The 21,403-nt window shown below is 55.0% G+C and overlaps 2 protein-coding genes across 4 annotated transcripts; one reads left to right on the top strand and one right to left on the bottom strand.

Moving 5' to 3' along the window:
• Window positions 1-83: 83 nt before the first annotated feature.
• ODAD3 (outer dynein arm docking complex subunit 3) lies at window positions 84-8,143 on the bottom strand. Of its 2 annotated transcripts, XM_036240342.1 has the most exons (13): window positions 7,438-8,143; window positions 6,375-6,496; window positions 6,176-6,253; window positions 4,504-4,674; window positions 4,285-4,386; window positions 4,063-4,188; window positions 3,766-3,888; window positions 3,423-3,575; window positions 2,143-2,303; window positions 1,896-2,061; window positions 1,118-1,273; window positions 577-661; window positions 84-378 (listed from the first exon to the last, which is right to left on the bottom strand). In XM_036240342.1, exons 1-13 carry the CDS (start codon window positions 7,679-7,681, stop codon window positions 260-262), a joined length of 1,806 nt encoding a protein of 601 aa, XP_036096235.1. In that variant the 5' UTR covers window positions 7,682-8,143; the 3' UTR covers window positions 84-259. The 2 variants fall into 2 exon arrangements, with proteins under 2 accessions (XP_036096235.1, XP_036096236.1); XM_036240343.1 differs by lacking the exon at window positions 577-661 and having other exon boundaries at window positions 282-378.
• Window positions 8,144-8,276: 133 nt separating this feature from the next.
• Window positions 8,277-19,246, top strand: PRKCSH (protein kinase C substrate 80K-H). Of its 2 annotated transcripts, none has more exons than XM_036240344.1 (18): window positions 8,277-8,347; window positions 8,690-8,840; window positions 9,043-9,159; window positions 9,708-9,803; window positions 9,894-9,951; window positions 11,080-11,197; window positions 12,662-12,791; window positions 14,800-14,884; window positions 15,672-15,750; window positions 16,469-16,555; window positions 16,843-17,031; window positions 17,103-17,196; window positions 17,664-17,733; window positions 18,009-18,098; window positions 18,300-18,374; window positions 18,460-18,559; window positions 18,664-18,825; window positions 18,950-19,246. In XM_036240344.1, exons 2-17 carry the CDS (start codon window positions 8,765-8,767, stop codon window positions 18,808-18,810), a joined length of 1,611 nt encoding a protein of 536 aa, XP_036096237.1. In that variant the 5' UTR covers window positions 8,277-8,347; window positions 8,690-8,764; the 3' UTR covers window positions 18,811-18,825; window positions 18,950-19,246. The 2 variants fall into 2 exon arrangements, with proteins under 2 accessions (XP_036096237.1, XP_036096238.1); XM_036240345.1 differs by having other exon boundaries at window positions 8,283-8,347; window positions 16,843-17,010.
• The last annotated feature ends 2,157 nt before the right edge of the window (window positions 19,247-21,403 follow it).

The following is a 21,403-nucleotide window of genomic DNA, read 5'->3' as shown; positions in this document are numbered from 1 at the left end:
TGAGTTTGAGAAGCAGCGGTCTTTGGGGGAGGTGCAGGGTCAAGGAAAGACCAATAGGCAGGAGGCTGGTGGGTGACCTTTATTTCGTGATTCGGAGGTCGGCTCGGCAGCCAGGGGATATTTATTCTGGGCGCCGATGGCCGGCTCCGCTCCCTTGTCCCGGGAGTGATGAGCCCTTGAAAGGGTCCCGAGGGCGGGTGGCCGAGCCCAGAGGGGTTGGGAGCTCCGCAGGAGCCCTGAGGCGGGCACGAAATCGAATCTAGGACTTCCGAGAGCGACTGCGCCTCTTAGTGCGAGATTCCATTAATTTCTGGGAACGGACCTTGAGCTCCGAGCGAGTCACCACGTCATTGTCTTCGTCCTCGGTTTCCTCTTCATCTGCGTGAGGTGGGGGTGGGGAACAAGGGGAACCAGGTTCCATCCCTACCTCAGACTTTCCTACCCGGCCTTTTATACTCCACCTAACTTTGGCCCTTATCCTGATCTCAGGCCACCTCCCACCTCCCACCTCCCACCGCTCTGTCTGGGCCTCAGGCCAGGCCCTCTGACCCGCCCTTTTTTCATGCCCAAACTGACCAAAGAATTTGTCCTTGGAACTGGCAAGGGGCAGGGTGATGCGGGTGTTGTATGTGGGCAGCTTTCCCTCTAGGCTGGAGTAAAACTGGGGAGGACAGGAGCAGGAGAGAAGACTGTAGGTGGAGAAGGGGCTACCAGGAAGTCATGTTCCCCCTCCTTCCCACCCCATTCCGGGATATGCCCTGATTCCATACAGCCCCTCTGCCCACTCCTGTTTAGTTTTCCTCCGGCCCAGCTGCGTCATTCTTTCTCAGCAGGCACCCTGAAGCCCAGTCCCACCTCCCTGTCCCCTCCCCCCCGCCAGGCCCGCCCCCCATTATCTGGGGCCCCGCCCCTTGGCATCTTGAGGCTCCACCCCTGACCGCCTTCAGCCCTGTGCTCTGGCCTCCCAGGACCGTCTGGAAGTTCTCCCGGCTCTTCGAACCTGAGTCATTGTCCCCAAGGCCCATTCCCGGCCCATTGGCCTTCTCCTGGGTCTCCCGGGAGTTGCCGCCGGCTCCCTGATGTCCCCCTCAACCCAGCCCACTGCCTGCTTGGGTACCTCGTGATTCACGATGTGGCGCAGCATCTCCGGAATGTCGTGGCTCACGAGTTGCGCCTGCAGCTTCAGCAGCTTTTCCTCCACGAGGCCCAGCAGGTTTGGCAAATAATCACCTGCCTTGGGATCCAGCTCTTTAGCAGTGGAGAGACCAGACTCCTGTGGCGAGGGGAGGAGCCATGTCAGCCGAAAGGGGGTGGGCCTCGGGCAGGTTCCACCCAGGGACAAGGCTTTACTCCTTGGGGTCAGGTCTTTGAAGGTGAGGGGCCACCCACAGGGGTGGGGTACTGTCCTCTGTGGGGCGGGGCCTCCGCAGTAAAAGGCCTCGCTTATGAGGACAGAGCTTTGGAACAGGAAAGCTGCACAAGAAGTGGGAAGAGGTTTGGTTTTTTTTGCGGGGGAGAGGATAATAACTCGAGAGAAACCACTGCGGGGATGATCTGAAGAAAAGATACTTTGCTGCGGACTGGCCGCGGCTTCTGTCTCCGGCTGCTCCAGGATTGAAGCCTGGTATCTGAGGTTTCGAGTTGGGGGGCAAGGTGGGATTTCTTCTGCCGCCAGGACTTGAGGTGGCTCAGGTCTCTGAAGTCTTGGGCCACTTAAGGAGTAAGGGGTTCCCCCAGGAACATGGGTTAGGGACGCCCTTGTAGGCAGGCTTCTGAGGTCCTGGATAGGGTATGGGGTGGGTTCCTTCCAGTGGGCTATGGGGCAGAAACCCCAACTGAGGGGCTGTGCTGCCTCTTAAATCCTGGGAGGTTCTGAGTGGGGCTTCCTCGGGAACCTGGCTGTCCACAGTGATGTGGTCCAGCTTGCTGGCCAGGTGCTCCAGGCCCTCCTTCAGCATTTGCATTGCCCGTGTGGCCTGCTCCATCCGGCCCTGGGCTTCAGCCCTCCGCTGCTCCTCTGCATTGAGGCTACTCTGCAACTCGGCCTGCTGCTTCTGTTCACTGCAGGGAGTAGGGAGCCAGCTGTGGGAGTGCAGAGGCCCCTGAGGCCCCCACCCTCTCCCTCAGACACTGGGGCCTCACCTCAGCAGCATGGCCTCCCCGGAGTACTTGAGGTCTTCAAGCTCCTGCTGCAGCCGCTGCTTCTCTTGCTTCAGCGTCAGCAGCAGCTGCATGTTCTCTCTCTTGAGTGACTCTAACTGCGTGAAGGTGTCACCCTGCGCCAGGAACCGCCTCACCACCGCCTTGGGCCCAACCAACCCCTGTCAGAGCCAGGGCCTGGACAGGCCCAGGTGCCACCATCCTCCTTAACCCCGGGGTATGAAGAATACGTGGCCTGAGCTGGCAGCTTCTGCACAGCGATGCTTAGGGACTCTGTGAGTAGGACTCAGAGCTGCCTCACGGGTTGGTAGCCTTGGACAAATAATTTTTGCTGGGTCCTTCCCTCTCTATATCAGAAATTTGAAGCAGCCAAAAATCAGCATGTGGGGCAGGGTAGCAGTGACCATAGCTGCTTTCTAAAATCAAGGTGCCAGCAACATTTTGGGGGCAAATCTTGCTCAATCTTGTGAAGAAATATTGGCCGGCTGTGGGAGTGATCCACCCACCAGTCCAATTTCTGAAAAGGCCACTGGCCATAGTGCCTCAGATGACTCTATAGGTCCAAATCCTGGAACTCCTCAGGGGTCATCCCTTGGGAAGAATAAAGGGTTGGAAGGTTCCCATAGGGGAGAAACCAGACCGGGGTCCAGCAGGATCAGTATTTGCCAGCATGGAACATAGGAGTCTTAGAAAATTTCAAGGGAGACATTGCAAAGAGCAGGCTCAGGGCAGGGGTTTGGCTTGCCCAGGGCCTAGGGTGGCATTGGGCAGTTCACTGGGCCCTAGACCATGTTACAGGTGATAGAGACACAGGAGAGGAGAGACAAAACTCCCAGTCCTCACAGAGCCTACATGCCAAGGAAGTCAGTGTCACTGGTATAAGAGTGAACAGAAGGAGAGGAAATGGTGGTTAGCATAGACAGTCTGCATGGGTTCTGTTGTAAGGGAGAGCAGAGAAATGGAGAGGTAGCTGGAGGAGGAAGGGTTGTCTTTTAATAGAGCAGGTTTGGACTGGCTGATGTGGCTCAGCGTATTGAGCATTGTCCCATGCACCAAGAGGGCCCATGCCTGGGTTGCAGCTCAATCCCCAGTAGGGGGAGTGCAGGAGGCAGCCAGTGGATGTTTCACTCTCATCCAAGTTTCTCTCTCTCTTTCTCCCTCTCCCTTCTCTAAAATCAATAAAATCATATTTTTTTTTAAAAAAAAAAGAGAGCAGGTTTGTGTGCTGATCAAGGGCACGAAGGGCTGCAGGCAGCACTCACATGTGCTTCGGCCACACCGGTGGCATCCTTGACCTTGCCGAAGAGAACCTCCATCTGGTACATGCTCCAGCGCAGCTGCAGCTCCTCTTCCTTGGCCCGCAGACTGTCCTGGGTCGTATCATCAGACTGCAGCAGCAGGTTCTCTCGCTGGGTCTGCTCCAGGTTTAGGTCAGGTCCAGGGTCAGGTTGTGGACAAGGGCTTAGGACAGAGGTCAAGAAAGGGTATCTGGACAGGGGACAGGGAGCAGGTGGGGCCCAGTCTAGAGGGCCAGGTAAGGGCAACCAAACAGGGGTCAGGAGTGCGGAACAGGGCCATGGTCCTGGCACCCCTAGGTGCTCCCACCTTGCGCTCCATGCGTTCATTCTGCAGTTTCCTCTCCTCTGCGAGTTTCTTGAACTCAGTTATGTACCTCTCGCGATTCTTGCGCTCTCGGAATACAGTCTCCTCGAGATATTGCAGCTGATTCTGGAGGACGGGCAAGGGAACAGCAGGACCAGCTGGCATCTACCATGGCTCAGGGTCAGAGCCCAGGGCCCGGGCAGATAGATGGGAGGGGCTCTGGGACAGCTAGGGTTCAGATTCTGGGGCCAGGAGACCATGGTGTCTGTGCAGGATCCCCAGGGACCAGTGGGCTGGCACCTTGGCAATGTCCCGGGCATTGAGCGCCTCCTGGTTCACCACATGTAGTTCCTCCAGCTCGTGTTTTGTCTTCACCACCTCAGCCTCCATGGAGTCCAGATGGGTCTCCAAGTGAAGGCTCTCTTCCTGGGGTGTGAGGAGTGGGGCAGGCCTGTGACCACTGTCCCTGACCAGGCTGGCCTTCCCACTTGCCTCCCCTTCCCCAGCATTCTGGTTCCCTACCTGTAGATAGGCCTTGAGTTGCAGGTACACACTAGTGATGTGTTCCGCCTCCTCCGCCTTCATCCGGGCCTTCTCCAGACGGTTCTCCAAGTTACGCAAGGTCTAGAGGGAAGCAAGGCTGGGCTGAGTCCCCTCCCTCCTCAATTCCTCCTCCCCCAGAATCAAATGCTCCCTGTGCCCCTGTCTCCCTCCCACCTTTCCGCACCTCACTGGCCCCACCTTAGCCACCTCAGTGTTGCCATCTTGTGTTTCTGCCATCTCCAGCTCTCGCAGGTTGTACTGCAGCTGGAGCTCCTCCAGCCACTTCTGCTGTAATCCCACCTGGTGCCGCAGAGCATTTTGCTGCTTCACCTTCTCATACAGCCGGTAGTTCAGGTGCTCCAGGGCCTGCTGGAGGGAGGGGAGCGAGAGCAGGGGTCTGAACCCCCTACCCCTAGTCTTTCCTCCAGAGCTTCCTTATTCCATATTTTGGTTCTTATCTCCCTAGTCTGTGAGCAGCGTTTGACATGGCTGACCCTCCTCATGCAGATTTTCTACTTTGGTGGCTTCCAGAAGCCCATTCCCTGGTTTTCCACCCACTCCCCTATTTGCCCCTTGTCTCCTTTGCCTTTGGAGAGACAGCCGACGTCTATACCCACCCCCATCAAGATCTCCTATCTAATCTCAGGGTTTTAAAGGTCACCTATACACTGAAGACACCCTAATTTGGCCTTCCTCTGAACTGCAGGCTCATATTTCCATATCTACAATGCCTTCCAGATGTGTCCACAAGCACCTCAAACCATCGTGGCCAGATGGGACACTTGATCTTTCCCCAAACCTGCCCTTCTCAAATCTTCCCCATCTCAGCTCACGGCAGCTTTCTCCTTCCAAGTGCTCAAGTCCAAAACCTTGATGTTATCCTCATTTCTTTTTCTCTCCCATCTACACTAAATTTGTTAGCAATTCTCTGTTCTATTTCAAAGGTTCCCCCTTTGGCCCTGTCTTGTTGCTCAGTGGTTAGAGCATCGGCCTGCAGACCAATGAGTCATGGGTTCGATTCCGGTTAAGGGCAGGTACTTCGGTTGCAGTTTGTCCCCGGCCATGGTCATGTCATGCGGGAGGCAAGCAGTTGATGTGTTTCTCTCACATCGATGTTTCTCTCTCCCTCTCTCCCTCCCTTCCTCCCTCCTACTCTATCTGATGATAAATGGAAAAATATCCTCGGGTGAGGATTAAACAAAAAAAACCTTCCCCCTTTGAAATAAGAAGAACTATTTCTTCCTATTTCCAGCTTCCACCCTAGTGTACCCAACACCATCTTTCACCAGACCTCCTCCTGGCTTCCACTCTTGCTTTCTTACAGTCCATTTCCCACTTCCCTGAGTCTCAGTATATAAAATTTGCACTCTTTATCATGGCCTGCTGCAAGATTCGGCCACTTGCGACTCGCTTAACCTCACCTCCTACCAAGCCCCCATCACTCACTCCCATTTGGCCACACTGGCCTCCACTTGTTTCTACCCCAGGGACTTTGCATTTTCTGTTCCCTCTACCTGAAGCATTTCCCCCCAGATCATTTCCTGCCTGGCCCATTCTCAGTTCAAACATCATGTCTCAAAGAAAGGGGTCCTTGCTGACTCACATCCCCCAATTGAAAGGGCAAATCCCTGTCTCAATGGGAATTTAGTGTTTTTTTTCACTGCATGATTAATAACATCTAGTACCATGCCAGGTACATGGTTGATATGTGGTAAAAATTAATTGAGTGAATAAATGAGTGGCAGCTGGTATGAAGAAAGGACTAGAGAAGAGGGGGCAGGAGCTAGGGAGTCCAGTGGGGAGGGGATCCAGGCTGGAAATCAAGGGAGATTGTCAGTGGAGTGGTGGGTGGGTGGGTGGGGAGGCAAACCTGGCCTGTCCTGTTCTTCAGGTATGGCTTCTCTGACTTCCATTCCCGAATCAATGCCTGGATCACTTTTTCATCTCCCTGCAAGGAAAAGAGCCCAGTCACCACTTACCCAGTTCACCTCTACCTGAGGCAGTGCCCTGCCCCTGGGAATGCTGGCACTGCCCCCCTGGAACCTCTTCACCCACTTTTGTACCCTCACCTGAAGCAGGTCCGTCAGCTGTAGTTGCAGCACCCTAGTCTCATCATGTAGCTGGTTGATGGTTTCCTGATTCTTCTTGATGTTCCACTGGGTGCTCTCATAAAAGGCCTTCCGATCACTCTCTGGGGTCAAGTGATGTGGGCAGGTACAAGCAGAACGTCATTCAGGGTGGGGAAGACTTCCCAGAGGGATAACCTTTTTGTAATCATCAATTTATTATAGAATAATATTGATTATGTGTTGATTATAGCATTGATTATGTTTTGGATGCTGGACTAAGAACTCTCTAGGTATAACACACCATATACCAATAGATGCATATCCATATCATACTCATTTTATAGATGAGAAGACAGGCTTAGACTTATTCGGTTATTCAAGGTCACAAACAGTCTGACACCTGACCTTCAACCACTATGCAAGATTACCCCCTATTAATAATAAAACAATAGTAACAATAATGGTTTACACCAGGATTTCCAAATATCTCTAAAAATCAATGGAAGAAAATGTCCTTGGGTGAGGATTAAAAGAAAAATCAATAAGTAAAAAATTTTAAAAGTCTCCAGACTTTGCCAAATGCCCCCTGGGGAGCAAAATGGCCCTCTTTCACTAAGAACCACTGATTTATAATTTATAGTGTGTTGCTATATGGCAAGTACTGTTCTAAGCACTTAACACATTTCAACTACCAATGGGGTTGTACTGTTATCCCTAATTTACAGATGGAGAAACACAGCAATTAGGTTAGTCTTAATCCCCCAAGATGAAACCATTAGTATATGCAGTCAGGATCTGAACCCAGAAAATATGTCTCTAAAACCTACGTTTTTCACCACACCATGCAGGATAGAAGAGTTGAAATTACACAAAAGTATGAAATACAGTCCAGTTGGTTCTGACTCCAGAAAAAGTTTTAAGAGATGAGAAAAACCATGAACAAATATGAGTTTTTGCCTCCAGAACTGACCACCTTAATGAATGCTGGTGAAGCATCTATGTCGGAGGGCTGGGTGGACACTGTTGACTCCGGACCATTTTATGCCCTTTGGAGCCATCTTACCTAATAGTTGTATCTTCTTTTGTAACTCAGTCACCTGCTGAGTGTGCACAGAGGACTTCCCCGCGCTGGCATGGACGGGGCCCTTCTTAGAATAGAGTGGGGGCCAGGCCTGTGCGGTGCCCTTGCCTCTAGGGTGGTGGCGTTTGGCTTGATCTTGACTGCCCTTGGCCTTGGAAGAAGTGGAAATCTGGTCCTGAGCAGGCACGGCGTTGGTGGCGGCCGCCCAGCACAGGGGAGACGTCATGATTGGGTTGGGGCCAAAGGCTCCTGGGAGATAGGGGAGCGACTAGGAATCGCCTCTGTCCAGGATCCCGTAAGTTCGGGTTCCTCCGGCTCTGGGAAAGCACTTTCCAACCGTTTGGCTGGGCCACGGAGCATCTCCCAATTGCTAGGTAACCTCCTCCCCTCCTCCTTTCCGCGCTCCCATGGAAACCGCCGCGTTCTGCTCCCCAGCTCTCATTGGTTGATGCCGCGGTGGAGGGGCGGTTCCAACGGGGTGGAGCAGAGTCGAGCGGCTGGATGGTGGGGGAGGGTACATGAGAGTCACGTGTTCATCCCCTTTTTCTCCTCCCACCCAAACCCACCTGGTGTTCCCGGGCGTTTTTCAGGAACTTTCTTTTGCGACTGTAGACCCTACCACTCCCAAGATGGAGGCACCTTGGGCCGCCATTAGGCGTGAACCCTCAGCACTTCCTTCTAAGGCTTCACAGCCCTATCCAAGATGGCCGCCTAGGTCCCGGCTGCCCACTCGCCACTCCTAACATGGCGCCCCCGAGCTGCCATTCTGGTGCTCAGCCTGTTGCGGGAAGTGACGCATACTGCACATTTCCGCTTATTTTTTTCTGCCGGAAGAACAGTTGGCTGCTGGGTTGGGGGGCGCGGTGGATATTGACCTTTGCCCCTGCTTCGTGTAGGTGATGAATTCGCGAGCGGGAGGGCACCCCAGTTTCCTGTTCGGGTGGTCAGAGTTGCGTCGGGAGAGGGGGAGGCTGTTAACCCCTTCGGCCTATTGGCGGGAATTGGATAGCTCGCCCTCCCCCCATAGGGCGGGGGGGGGGGGGGCCTGATCCTCACCATTGACCCGAGCAGACTCCCCTCCAGCGGGCAGGGCTGGAGAGAAATCTTCCGCTATCCTCCCTCATGCGCCCTCTTTGCCTGGAAGCGATGGAGGAATCCAGTTAGCTGGAGGAAGAGGTGCTTTCCTTTGGCTGGAAGTAGCCCTTTGTCGCCGATCAGCTCCCCTTTCTTGCAGCGTCGGGGCACAGCGCATCTCCCGCAGCCTGCTTCCTCCCACAGACTGGTTTCCGGCCTCCAAGCCTCCGGCGAGATGTTACTGTGGGTGCTGCTGCTCCCCGTGTGCTGGGCCGTGGAGGTCAAGCGGCCCCGGGGCGTCTCCCTCAGCAGTGAGTCCGCCGCAGGGTGTGGGGGTAGGGCGCGGAGGGGCCGCTTTGGCTCCTCGGGTAGGCGTTTACAGCCCGTGGCCTCAGTTTCCCCGCCTCCGGGTAGGGAAGGCGGCAGTGCTCAGCCAATGGGTGGAAGCAGAGGTGCCCTTAGGTTGAGAGGGCCTCTTCATTCCCGGGCTGAGCCTCTTGCTCACCTCCCCAGACCATCACTTCTACGACGAGTCCAAGCCTTTCACTTGCCTGGATGGCTCGGCCACCATTCCTTTTGATCAGGTCAATGATGACTACTGTGACTGCAAAGATGGCTCGGATGAGCCGGGTGAGTTTTTCTCTGTTCATTCATTCATCATACATTTACTGAGCGCCTGGCGAATGCCAGGTCCTGTGTGGTGACTAAGCCAGACCCAGTACTACTCCCTGTTGATCGAGTGGAGAAAGCCGGCACAGAAACAAGTGGTCATTGGTTTGGTGAGGAGAGATGTGTGGGAGCCCAAAGAGGCCCCCACCCAGTCTGGGGATCAGGAGGTGAGGTCTCAGCTGCATCCAGAAGGGTGCTGCAAATGGAGAGACCCGCATGTGCAAGCACCGGAGGTGGGGCCTAAGGGCAGGCCAGACAGGTGAAGGCCAGGGAGGGAGGAGTTGGTGGCCCTGTTCTGAGGGCCTTGGTGAGGAGAGTCAGGAGGGAGCACTGAAGAGTTTTATTTCAGGCCCTGAGTGTGCAGCTGCCTCTCTTTGACTTCCTCAGCAGTGGTTGTTCTACTTTTCTTGTGCTTCCTGTGTGCATGTGTGTCAGGGTTCTGTCTGGTGGATGTGATGGGCAAGGCTTTGAGCACATTCTGAAAACTCTCTCTTCCTTCTTCTCCACAGGCACAGCTGCTTGTCCTAACGGCAGCTTCCACTGCACCAACACTGGTTACAAGTCCCTGTACATCTCCTCCAGATGGGTCAATGATGGAGTGTGTGGTAAATGAGATCCCATTGGAGTTGGGGAAAGAGGGGGATGGAAGGAGGAGACACTACTAGGTCTGATGGTGCCCCTTCCTCTGCCCTAAGACTGCTGCGATGGGACAGACGAGTACAATAGTGGGATCATCTGTGAGAACACTTGCAAGTACGTGGGTGCCCCCTCACCCCCAGGACCTTGCCTTGCCCCACCCAGTGAATCTCTTTTCTGTTTTTGGGTATTGAGCACTCACCCTGTGCCAGGTGCCTTGTGAAGGTTCCATCACTAGTTTTCCCTCTGGCAGAGAAGCAAGTACAGTCATTTGCCTGTTCAACAGGTGAAGAAGCTCAAGTTTAGAAATGAGAGTGACTTCTTCAGGGTCACACATCTAGGAGATAGCAGACCTGGGACTCAAACTCAGGTCAGTCTAACATGAGAGTTCATTTTTTTTTTCTATCCTCACCTGAGGACATTTTTGCATTTATCTTCAGATAGAGCAGGAAGGAGAGAGTGAGGAAGAGAGAGAGAGAAACATCAACATGAGAGAGACATCGAGTGGTTGCCACCCACACGACCCCAACCAGAGCCGGGGACAAACTGCAACCGAGGTACGTGCCCTTAGCGGGAACCAAACCCGGGATTCTCTGGTCTGCGGGCTGACACTCTAACCTCTGAGCCAAACCAGCCAGGGCGAGAGTCTATTCTTTTAATTGCTACACCGTAGAGCAGGACCTGAAAACTGAAATGCCCACAGGCAGGTAATCTAAACGGCAGAAGTAGGCTGAGTATATAAGGCATCAGGGAGTGATGGGGATTGTGGCATCTAAAGGAACAACCATCCTTGACTTCTGTCAGTTGATGGCAGGTGACAGGGCCTGATTTGTTTCTCAACAGTCAGGAGTCCTGATATTTAAGTAAACGCTTCTGATTGGAGATCTTTTATTTAAGTAGAGGTTTGACCACGAGAAACACCCTTACCTACCAGATTGTCCAGGGGTCTGTGACTTGTGTGCTTTTTTCTTTTTCTTGGTACCCAATTTCCAGCCCCACATCCCAGCACTCCCTACTCCCTCTCCTGACCCTGAGGGTGGGTGAACTCTGCCCACTGTCTCTCCTCCCAAGGACAGAGATTTGGGGCTTTGAGGCCAAGAGAGTCTGGGAAAGTAGAGGAAGAGGGTTTGCTCTCTCATCTTTCCCAAAGTGGGGGCGGCAGGTGGTGTTGAGCCCTTTTGGAAGAGGCAGATCTGATGGGTCCTAAGTGCCCCCTGGTGGTGCCTGTGTGTTCCCTCACCCCAGAGAAAAGGGCCGCAAAGAGAGAGAGACGTTGCAGCAGATGGCAGAGGTTACCCGCGAGGGGTTCCGCCTGAAGAAGATCCTTATTGAAGACTGGAAGAAGGCCCGGGAAGAGAAGCAGGTGAGGGACCCTGTGGGGCTGACCAGGACAGTCTGAGCCCTGAGTCCTAGAGGTACAGTCTGGCAAGACCCAATGGGGTTGACATCTCCCTATGAGTGGTATCCTAGGGCCAGTTACTGTCTGTGCCTTGGTTTACTCTTTTGTCTTCTTGACATTTGGCTATTGGTTAAACCATTACCAAGTGGACAGTGGTTAGCACAGGTGTTGACTAGAGCTTTAGGTGGCAGATTGAGTGGGCTGGGGGGAGTGCTGCTGCCTTCTAGAACAGAAGGGATGCCTCTCTGCATCCCGAGTCTGTGGTTCTGTTGTCTATAAAGTGAGGCTGATGACCGTGTGACTGGGGGAGGACTCAAGACGGTGTCAGTCAGCAGCTGGGTTAGTTCAATAGGGTGGGTGCTTTGGGGCTGGAAGAAGGTGTACCTCCAAGTGTGTGTCTCTCTTCCCTGCCTTCCAACCCCTTGACTGTTTGATGGGTCTGAGTCCTCAACACTGCACCTGAGCTCCTGCTTAACCCCCTGAGCAAAGGTTCCAGTACTGCTTCTGTGCCTAGGGAAGGTTCCAGGTCTTTTCTCCCAACCCCGTGGCCTGGCTAGTGAGGTCCCTCCCAAATTCATGCGGCAGTGAAGTCCTTCTGGAGTTTGAGGACAGTGAGCTCCTTCCTGAGTTTAAGGGATACTGGGGGAACTATGTGATGAGGGTGTCTCCAAATAACCTTTGCACTCGTGGGGAGTTGGAAGGATCATAGCAGCAGTCCAGGCTGAGGTGTCACCCAAGGTCTTGGGAAGAAAGTGATCCTGTGGGCCCTCGGACTAAGACCCTACAGCTTGGGACCCCATTCCTAGGCTGGAGCTCGTCCAGCATTCTCATTCCTTCTTGAAATGTCCACAGAGGCCCAGGATGTGCTGTGCATTAAGCATGAAGCTGGAAGCACACGAGGAACTGCCTCAAGGATGCATTGTCTGGTGGGAGGGACAGACAGACAGAAAATGATGCCCACGGTTGCTGGGCATAAAGGAGACACTCTTTCCTGGTCCCTGGTGTTGGGAAGCAGGGAAGACTTCCTGGAGGATGAGGTTTTTAAGCTGAAATCTGAAGGGGTAATTCAGAGGTAGCCAGAGAGAGTATTCCAAATGGAAGGAAAACGTGTGAAGAGCTGGAGGCAGAGAGCATTTGGAGGTCTGAATGTTGTCAGGACAGTTGGTTCCTAGAGTTTAAGTAGCACTGGGGCCGGTGGAGCTGGAGAGGCAGCAGGGGCCTGGTTACACAGGGCCTCAGAACTATATTAAGGTGTTTTGGTTTCTCTTTACTGGGCTTCAGAGAACCACAGCAAGGTGGGGTACCCAGAGAGGTATGAATTTTGGGAAGATCCTGCAGTTGCCCTGTAGAGTAGAGGCAGGGAGGTAGCAGTCTGAGGAAGAAGATAGAACAGATGGAGAGCTGGCCCCTTGCCTTCTGCCCACTTAGCAAAAGCTCACTGAGCTACAGACCGGAAAGAAGTCCCTGGAGGACCAGGTGGAGATGCTGCGGATGGTCAAGGAAGAGGCTGAGAAGCCAGAGAAGGAGGCCAAAGACCAGCACCAGAAGTTATGGGAAGGTATGTCACAGGGTGGCCACAACATGCCTTTGACTTCTAGCCAGAAAGCCTGAGCCCACGAGACTTTCTCATCGCCTATTTGTCTGTTTTATCTGCTGACTTTATTGATCATGGTGCCTCAGTTCCCCACAGCCTACTTATCTTCAACTGTGTGGTGGTTATGGTATTTGACAGCCATTTACAGGAATATTTTTCAGCCTAGGATAGGAGAGGCTTTTCTTTCTGCCAGCTGTGTGGGAACATGGCCGTTCAAGGATCCCCAGGTCCAGATTCAGGCTGGAGCTGTGATCTGAGCTCAGGCTGGGTGATTTCCCATCCAGCCTCTCTCCCCCTAAGGGAATAGCCCCATGGGGGTCACAGTGTAGTTACTGGGGGGTGGGGAGTGTCTGCTCTTCTCCCCCCCTTGGGTTTTGATTTTCATCTCCTTGGCCCCACAAATTCTCATCAAAAGAGACATCCAGATTAGCCAGGATGGGCAAGTCCTTTAGGGCAAAATTAGTCTCTGCATCTCTTGCCTTTCCAAGTGCCACTTTGTCTTGGCAATTCCAACTGCCTTGGTTGGTTTTAAGATGGACTGTTCAGCATTTCTTGCTGTTGGCTGGTCGTGTCACCTTTATGGGAAGTTGGAAGCCTTGGTTCTTGTTCTCAGTCTGCTCTGTGGGAGACACCATGGAAGCAGAATAGAAGGGGGAGGTGGGACAGAAACTCTTTGCTCCAGACTAGGTAAAGAACAAAGCATTGCTGGAAGGAGTTAGACGTGCTGCTCCAGCTGTTCCTGTGGCCGGTAACCAGGAACTGGGCAGCCTCTCCCCCGAGGCCACACTGTTATCCTCCGTCTCTCTGGGCATCTGCTGTATTCTTTCTTCTCTCTCTCTCTCTGCCCTGATTTCTCATGATCAGTAATTCAGTAGTTTATCTAACAAGTATTTGCTGAGTGCCTGCTGTGTGCCAGGCACACCACAGGTGCCAGCAGTACATCATTGAACAAGATGGAGAAAGCCCCTGCCCGCAGAGGGAGTAGGTGCACAGGCCCCGAGTCATCATATCTGGTTTTCAAGGAGCAACAAGGTGGCCATGTGGTTGGAGGGAGTGAGAGAGGAGAGTCGGGAAAGACAAGGGTAGGGACTGATGGGTAGGCTGTACAGGACCTTAGGGACCATGGTGAGGACTTGGGCTTTTACCCTAAGTGGGGTGGGAGCCATAGAGGATTCTGAGCAGCGGCAGAATGGGAGCTAGGAAACGAGGGAACATCTGACTACTGTGGTCTTTTTTGGCTAACACCTCTCTGCTTCTAAATATGCTCAGACCTCTACTGCCCAAACAGCTGTCCCCAAATTTGGCCTTCCCCTGTAGTGATGTGAGGCCAGGTGGCCTCTTTCTCTTTGTCCTGATTGAACCTGGCTTCTTTTACTTGTTTTCCTGGTTTCTGAGGCCTGGATTTTCTGTTTCTTAAGTCTGAACTTTTTGTTCTCCTCCTTCATGGAAGCCATTGCTCCATGATGGCAGTTTTTCTGTTTTTGCTGGCGGCACACACTCCCCTCTTCCTGCTCAAGGGCCCCAAGACCCTGATGCCTCTTCTGGGCTGGGACTCTGACATCTAGCTTCTTCTCCCTTTGGTTCCCCACCCACAAATCCATTTGTACCTGAATGTAACTGCCCTGAGATGTCCCACAGACCCACAGGTTGTCCCCCTTGTCTGGCTACACTCCCACCCCAGTCTCCATTTCCCGATCTCCTTCATGTTGGAGAGAGAGCCTGGTGGGGTGCTTGGGCCTCTTCTCATGGGGGCCTCCCAGATACAGCAAACCTAAGACATGGTCCCCCCCACCCCCCTTCTCTACCAGCCCCCGGTTATTCAGATTAAAGTCAGGGTGGCCTGACTCAGGGCCCCAGTGCCCAGCATAGGGCCAGACACGTGGTTGGCTGCATGGCTTGTTGGGGGAGGGCAGATTTCAGGGTGGGGGGTGCTAGCAGGCAGAGTGGAGGGTGACAGCTGGCCCTTCCACAGAGCAGCAGGCTGCCTCTAAGGCCAAGCGGGAGCAGGAGCTGGCAGCTAACGCCTTCCAGGAGCTGGACGACAACATGGACGGGATGTGAGTGTGCCCACGCTGCCCCCCCCTGCCTGGGCCTGGGGTCCCCTCCTCATGCCTGCCTTTAGAAACCAGCCAGCCCCTACCTCCTTGCCAAGGGGCCTGAGCTGGTCCCAAGCTCTCTCTGAATGAGCCTTTACTTACTCATGTGTAAAATGAGTCTAGAATAGGCAGGTGGTTGTAGAGATGAGGAAAACTGACTTCCCAAGGAGTTGAGTGAGGTGACAAGGGGTCTTGCTACTCTTTCTAAGCCTACTCTGTAGTCAAAGCCAGAATCCTTTGGATCCCAGCTGTGCCCCTGACCCCAGACAAGTGGCTCAGTGGTGGGTGGGCTGTCAGAAAAAATGAGGAAGGGCAGGCACTCCGGTGAGGAGCAGGGGCTTCACAAGGACCAAAGGAACAGAATGGGCAGGGTGGGCCATTCCCAGGTTGGTAATGGTGATGGGTGGGGGCCAGAATGTGGTTTCTGGGCCATCGTGGATATGGGCTCCTCCAGGTGGAGGGCACCAGGCAGCGAGCAGTTTGGATGTGCTGGGTTCTGAGGGTGGAAGGAAATGGATGCTGCAGGTGGGTCAGGAGAAGAGGGTCTTGAGGGACACGGGGTCCAGGTGTCTCTTAATCCCACCCCGGTCTCTGTCCCTCCTCTGAGCCCCTTCAGTGTTGCAGAGACTTAAGGAAGGGATAGGAGGCAGGGGTCTGGGTGGCTGCAGGGGGGGTGCCCAGCTCTAGAGCACACCTCCTAACTTCCTGCCGCTCACCCCTCTGTCGGTCTCTGCCTGCGCCCCTGCAGGGTCTCGGTGGCCGAGCTGCAGACTCACCCGGAGCTAGACACAGATGGGGATGGAGCGCTATCAGAAGGGGAAGCCCAGGTACCCCACTCGGCCCCTTGGCTTGGGACTCCTAAAGTCGATTGCCCCAGGTGACTTCAGGGCTAAGGGACGGGGGACAGGCTGGCTCAGTCAGGCTGCTCCCATGGAAAGTTCCCTGCTGGCCCCAGGCCAGGACTGCTGGGGCTCTGGGCTTCACCTGAGTGAGCCAGGAAGGCAGCCGCCCAGCGTCACTTCTCCCTACCCTTTGGAACCCGGCGGGCCATGTGGGTGCCACAGGGTGTCTGATTGGGACAGAGCCAGGTTTCTGATTCACACGCTCCCACTGGCTCCCACGCGTATGTGTACCCAGTCTGCAGTCATTACATTTGTGCTTTGGCTCTCTGCATAGTCTGGACCCTGCTTCTCCGTCTCTGTCCGTCACTGTCCCTGCTGAGTCCCTTCTTGTCCTTTCTGGGCCTTTCCCTGTGAGGGCCTGTTGGCCCTAGGTGCTTGTGCTCCTGCTCTGTCCCTCTCCTCACTCTCCCTGTCTCCACTAAATGCCCCATCCCCTTGGTGAGGGGTTTTCTCCCCCACCTGCTGGCCTGTGCTGCCCCCTTCTGGCTGCTGCACCTCACTCATCCTGGCCCAGGCGTGGCCTTGGCAGCCAGCTTGCCTGCGCCTGGCACTGCAGCCTGAGGCTTCCCCTTATAAGTGGCTGGGGCACAGGATGGGCACCTGGAGGCCGCCATCCTCATATCACCCCAACACATGCACACAGACCCTGCTCGGGGGAGACACACAGACGGATCCTACTGCCTTCCACAACCGCTTCTGGGTTGCCATCAGGGACAAGTACCGGTTTGAGGTCAGTGGGGTAGGGGAGGGGGGGATGTGGTCTTACCCCCACCCTCCTTCTTGGCCCCTTGATGCCTAACAAAGGAACTGCTTCCAGTTCTGGCGCCAATCCACTTTGGCCAGCTGGCCACCCCAACCCCTCCTCTCAGCTGTCTGTCCCTTTCTCCGGGCCCCTTGGAGAAGGGGTGGAGGCACTGAGGCCACCCTCAGGGTGATGGTGTGAACGTGGACCCAGCCCCATGGGGGTGGAGGGCAGACCCCAAGTCCACAGCATCGAGCACTCTGCACACCTGCCAGGTTCTGCCCACCAACCCACCAGCACCTTCCGCGCCTGAACTGATGGAGCCCAAGGAGGAGCAGCCCCCAGTGCCCTCACAGCCCACAGAGGAGGAGGAGGAGGAGGAGGAGGAAGAAGAAGAAGAAGGGGAGACGGAGGAGGAGGAGGAGGAGGAGGAGGATTTACAGGTGCAGGGGGAGCAGCCCAAGGTGTGTCTATGGGGGAGAAGGAGGTGTAGGGCCTGGGGGCAAGGTCACTTGCTGACTTTGTCCCTTCCCAGGAGGCCCCGCCCCCACTCACCCCTCCTCAGCCAGCCAGCCCCACTGAGGACAAAATGCCACCATATGATGAGCAGACACAGGCCTTCATTGATGGTGAGTGCTGACTGGGCCTTGGAGGGAGGGGGCCCTTGCCCATATCTGCCCCCTCCCATGGTCTTCACCTGTAGGTACCCAAGAACCAGGCCCCACATGCTACCCCAGCAAACCTGGGGGGCTGGGGACATTCTGGAGGGGGCATCGGGTCTGGGGAGGCCAGTACCACCCCCGCCAGCCCCAGGGGCCCCTCTGCCTCCTCACTGGCTGCTGCTTGTTTTTGCCACTGTCATGGATGGGGAGCCAGTGGTGCCCCTGGAGCTCTGGCCCTGATCCCTTGGGAGCCTAGAGCCTGGGCAGCTGGGTGGGGTCTGCAGCTGGTGAGACCACAGGGCCTTCCTGGGTGCATTCCTACCCAGAGGAGGCCTGAGAGGTGGGGAAGCAGGCATGTCCAGGCACCCCTGCTCCCTCTTCCTGGATTTGGGTAGGAGCACCTCTGACCTTGTCCCCCACTCCACCCCTACCAGCCGCCCAGGAGGCCCGAAACAAGTTTGAGGAGGCTGAGCGGTCCTTGAGGGACATGGAGGAGTCCATCAGGTATGGGAGCACAGGTCTGGCTTTGACTGCAGCAGGGCAGTCTCTACCACCTGCCCCATAGCTGGGTTCCTCAGAGTTGGTGATAATAGGGGGTTGCCAAGGCAACTGCTGCTACCCAGGCTGGCAGTGGCTCCTGAGGGGAGGGTCCCCAGGCGGCAGGGAGCCAGAGCCCAGCCCCCAAGTGGCCCTTCATTAATCACAGGGACTCTCAGCGTTGTCCCGAGTTAGTGTGTGGCAACTCAGTTGCACCTTTACCACTTGGCCTTCCCTTGCAGGAACCTGGAGCAGGAGATTTCCTTTGATTTCGGCCCCAGCGGGGAGTTTGCCTACCTGTACAGCCAGTGCTATGAACTCTCCACCAATGAGTGCGACCTTCCCCCGCCCCAAAGGCAGACAGGCGGGAGGGCTGGCGGGGGAACTTGGGGGGTCCAGGCCTGAGCAAGGTGACCGAAGTGAGGAGGCAGCCTTACAGGCCTGGTACACACCACCCCCCTGCCCCATGTTGGGGATGTCAGGGAGGCTGGGATCCTGTGTCTTCCCTACCCACCAGTCCTGTCCTGTGACAGGTACATCTACCGGCTCTGCCCCTTCAAGCTTGTCTCACAGAAACCCAAGCTCGGCGGTTCCCCCACCAACCTCGGGTGAGTGGGCTTAGGCTGAGCCCTTCTCCCCTTGGCATTCCCAAGCCCCCAGCCAGCCCATCCTCAGCACCTCACTCTCCTGCAGCACCTGGGGCTCGTGGGCTGGCCCTGAACATGACAAGTTCAGCGCCATGAAGTACGAGCAGGGCACTGGCTGCTGGCAGGGCCCCAACCGCTCCACCACTGTGAGTGAGCGGGGTGGGAGACTGGGTGTGGCCGGGGGTAGCATGGGTGGACCCAGGCCTGGCTGAGCCCACCTGTGCCTCCACCTGCCACCCGCCCTCCCCAGGTGCGCCTACTGTGTGGGAAGGAGACCGTGGTGACCAGCACCACGGAGCCCAGTCGCTGTGAATACCTCATGGAGCTGATGACACCTGCTGCCTGCCAAGAGCCACCCCCAGAAACACCTGCAGACAGTGACCACGATGAGCTCTAGCCCCAACCAGAAGAGGTGGGCAGGGAAGTGGGTCTCTGCCCACCTGAACTTGGGGGTGCAGTAGGGTCTTAGGAAAGCAAACCTAGGTTGGCGCCATTTCCTCACCCGTGTCCCATCCTCTTTCTTTCTCTGGCCCCAGGACCTCAAGGCATGGAACCAGCCTCCACTGGTGCCATCTGCCTGCCCCAGTCTGTAGACAAAGGTCTGCCCCTCTGACTCTCCTTGCCCTCCCCACAGGCAGGAACTCTGAGGGGCCCCCTGCCCTGCTCTTGGGAGGCCGGGTTGGGCAGAGCCATTTTCCCAGGCCTCAGTAGCCCCCAAAGATGGACTGAGGGAGTGCATCCTCCTCGGGCCCCAGCCTGCCCTCTGCCCAGGGCATCTGCCTCCCTGCTGGTGGGGATGGTGAACTGACTGTGACCGTGAAACAATAAATGACTCCCCAACCTATCTGTGTCTGTCTGCCTTGCTTTGCTTGGGCCGAGGGTGGGCAGAGCGCAGGAGCAACAACTGTCTGCGTATCTTGGACTTGCCTGCTCTGCCATCAGGCTGGCTTCACAGGTGTGGCCTTTCCAAGCCTGAGTCACACATGAGATGATTAACACATGAGATGCCCACAGACAGCAAAGTCAGGCACCAAGGGACAGACAGACCATGGGCCATGTCTGTCTAGATGTCTCCCACCCACCTGAGTCTCATCGGTGTCGTGGGTAGGCCAAGGAGCTTGAGGTGAGACCCAGGTCCCCGAGCAGCGGCTTGACTGAGGCATGCGGCCGGGGCCAACAGCACACTGCAGCGCTCCCCGCCCACCGGTGCACAGACACCTGACCAAGGCCGTAAGATTCTGAACTTTTATTTTCTGGCATGAAAAGTACAAATAATTAAACAATTCCATGTAAAAGTCTGTTACCGCGGCCAGGCCTGTAATCCGGTAATAAATAGTCTAAACGCAACGCAAAGTGTTCCTGTTGGATTTTTTTTTTCTTTTTTGTCTTTTTATCTTTTTTTTTTTTTTTTGCAGTTCTTTATCATCTCCAACATATGGACTCTGTCATGATGTGAAACCTTCTGAATAAATAACGATGAAGGGAGGGCTTCAGGGGCTGAGCCCCCTCCCCAAGGGCCCTGCCCCCGCCCCCCAGGGACATGGAAGACCCCAGGCCCCCTCCCCAGGGCTGGCCTCCTGGTAGGGGGCCTGGCTGGCTGGGCTGAGTTCTGTGTTTAGAAAAAGAAGTGCCCTCCCAGTCTTGGGGGTAGCAGGGGCCTAGGCCTCAGTGGGGAGGGGTGTGTGTGGGGAGGTGCCCTCTCCAGAACCCAGCCCCCCCCCCAGGGTGGGGGACAAACCCAGCCCTTATTGCTCACAGATGCCCCTGGCACGCTGCCCACGTGTGCACACGTGTTCCCGCGTGCAAGGAGGGCAGAGGGGAGAAAGCCCCAAGAAACGGAGAGGGAGGGACCCGCTGGGGCGCCTGCCCTGCTGGAGGGGAGCAGGGACATTGGGAGGACTTAAAAACCACAAGAATAAATAGGTTTGTGTATCAAGAACAAGCTAGGGTTTTCACCAGCTAAATAGGACTGAAAAAATTCTCAAGACGAGCAAAAATAATCCCATTGAGACCCGGATGTCGCTGGCCAGGTGGGGACCTCCCGGAAGAGCGCGCATGCCCCACCGGTGCCACTCGGCTACCGTTACTGTTATTAATAATTATTACTTTAATGATTCCACTTTCCCTTTTATAAATAAATTAGGCATAACCACGTCTCAGCAAAACTTAAAGAAACAAAGAGAACATCGTGGTTCCTTTGAACTTGCAAACTGGATGAAGGAACAGAAATATACACAAATGTCCTTACAGGGCAACAAGAATAAATAGTTAACATAGCAATAAGTTAAAACTACAAGAAGCTAAATTCGGCAAAAAAGTACAAGAAAGTTAACTGGTGCCAGTTTATGTCTTTTTTTCCTCTTTTTCTTTTAAATCTCTTCTGTGTTTTTTTTTCTTCTTCCTTTTTTTTGTCATTTTTTTTCCTCTTCTGTTTGTGTTTTTTTGTTGCTTTTTTGATTTTTTTTCTTTTTGTTCCTTGCAGCAGAAGCTCCACAGACGTTTAATAACAAACACCAGGGAGGGTGGGGGAGAGAGAGCTGGGCAGTCAGATGGGGCCATGGCCAGACACCAAAGCAGGGACACCGGAGGAAGGTCAACTGAATCTAAAATCGGGGTTTGCAATTTTCAGTTCTGACTGGGCCCGCTGGGATGGGGTGGGGGGCTGCAAGGGCTCCCAGGGACTCCTGCCTTCGGCTTCTGTTGGACTTTTTCGATACAAAGAATGAAAACTAGAGGGACAGAAAGTCCAGACAGAAGCCAGGGCTGGAGCTTGGGATTGGAGCTGCGTCCACTGCCCTCACTCATCTGGAAAGATGGAAAAACCCAACAAACTAAAAGGGGGTGACAAGTGGATGGGAAGGAAAAGTGGGGCTGGGCCCCTGGGCCTTGCGGGGAGGCCCTGGGTAGGGGGAGGGTCAAGACCTGGTCTCCCCCTTGGCCTCAAGGGCCAGGGCCTGGGCCCAGGGGAGGCTCAGTCCCAGGGACAAGGG

Source organism: Molossus molossus, unplaced genomic scaffold, assembly GCF_014108415.1.
Source record: "Molossus molossus isolate mMolMol1 unplaced genomic scaffold, mMolMol1.p scaffold_m16_p_4, whole genome shotgun sequence".
Taxonomy (NCBI): Eukaryota; Metazoa; Chordata; class Mammalia; order Chiroptera; family Molossidae; genus Molossus; species Molossus molossus.
This window is presented reverse-complemented; position numbering and strand designations above follow the sequence as displayed.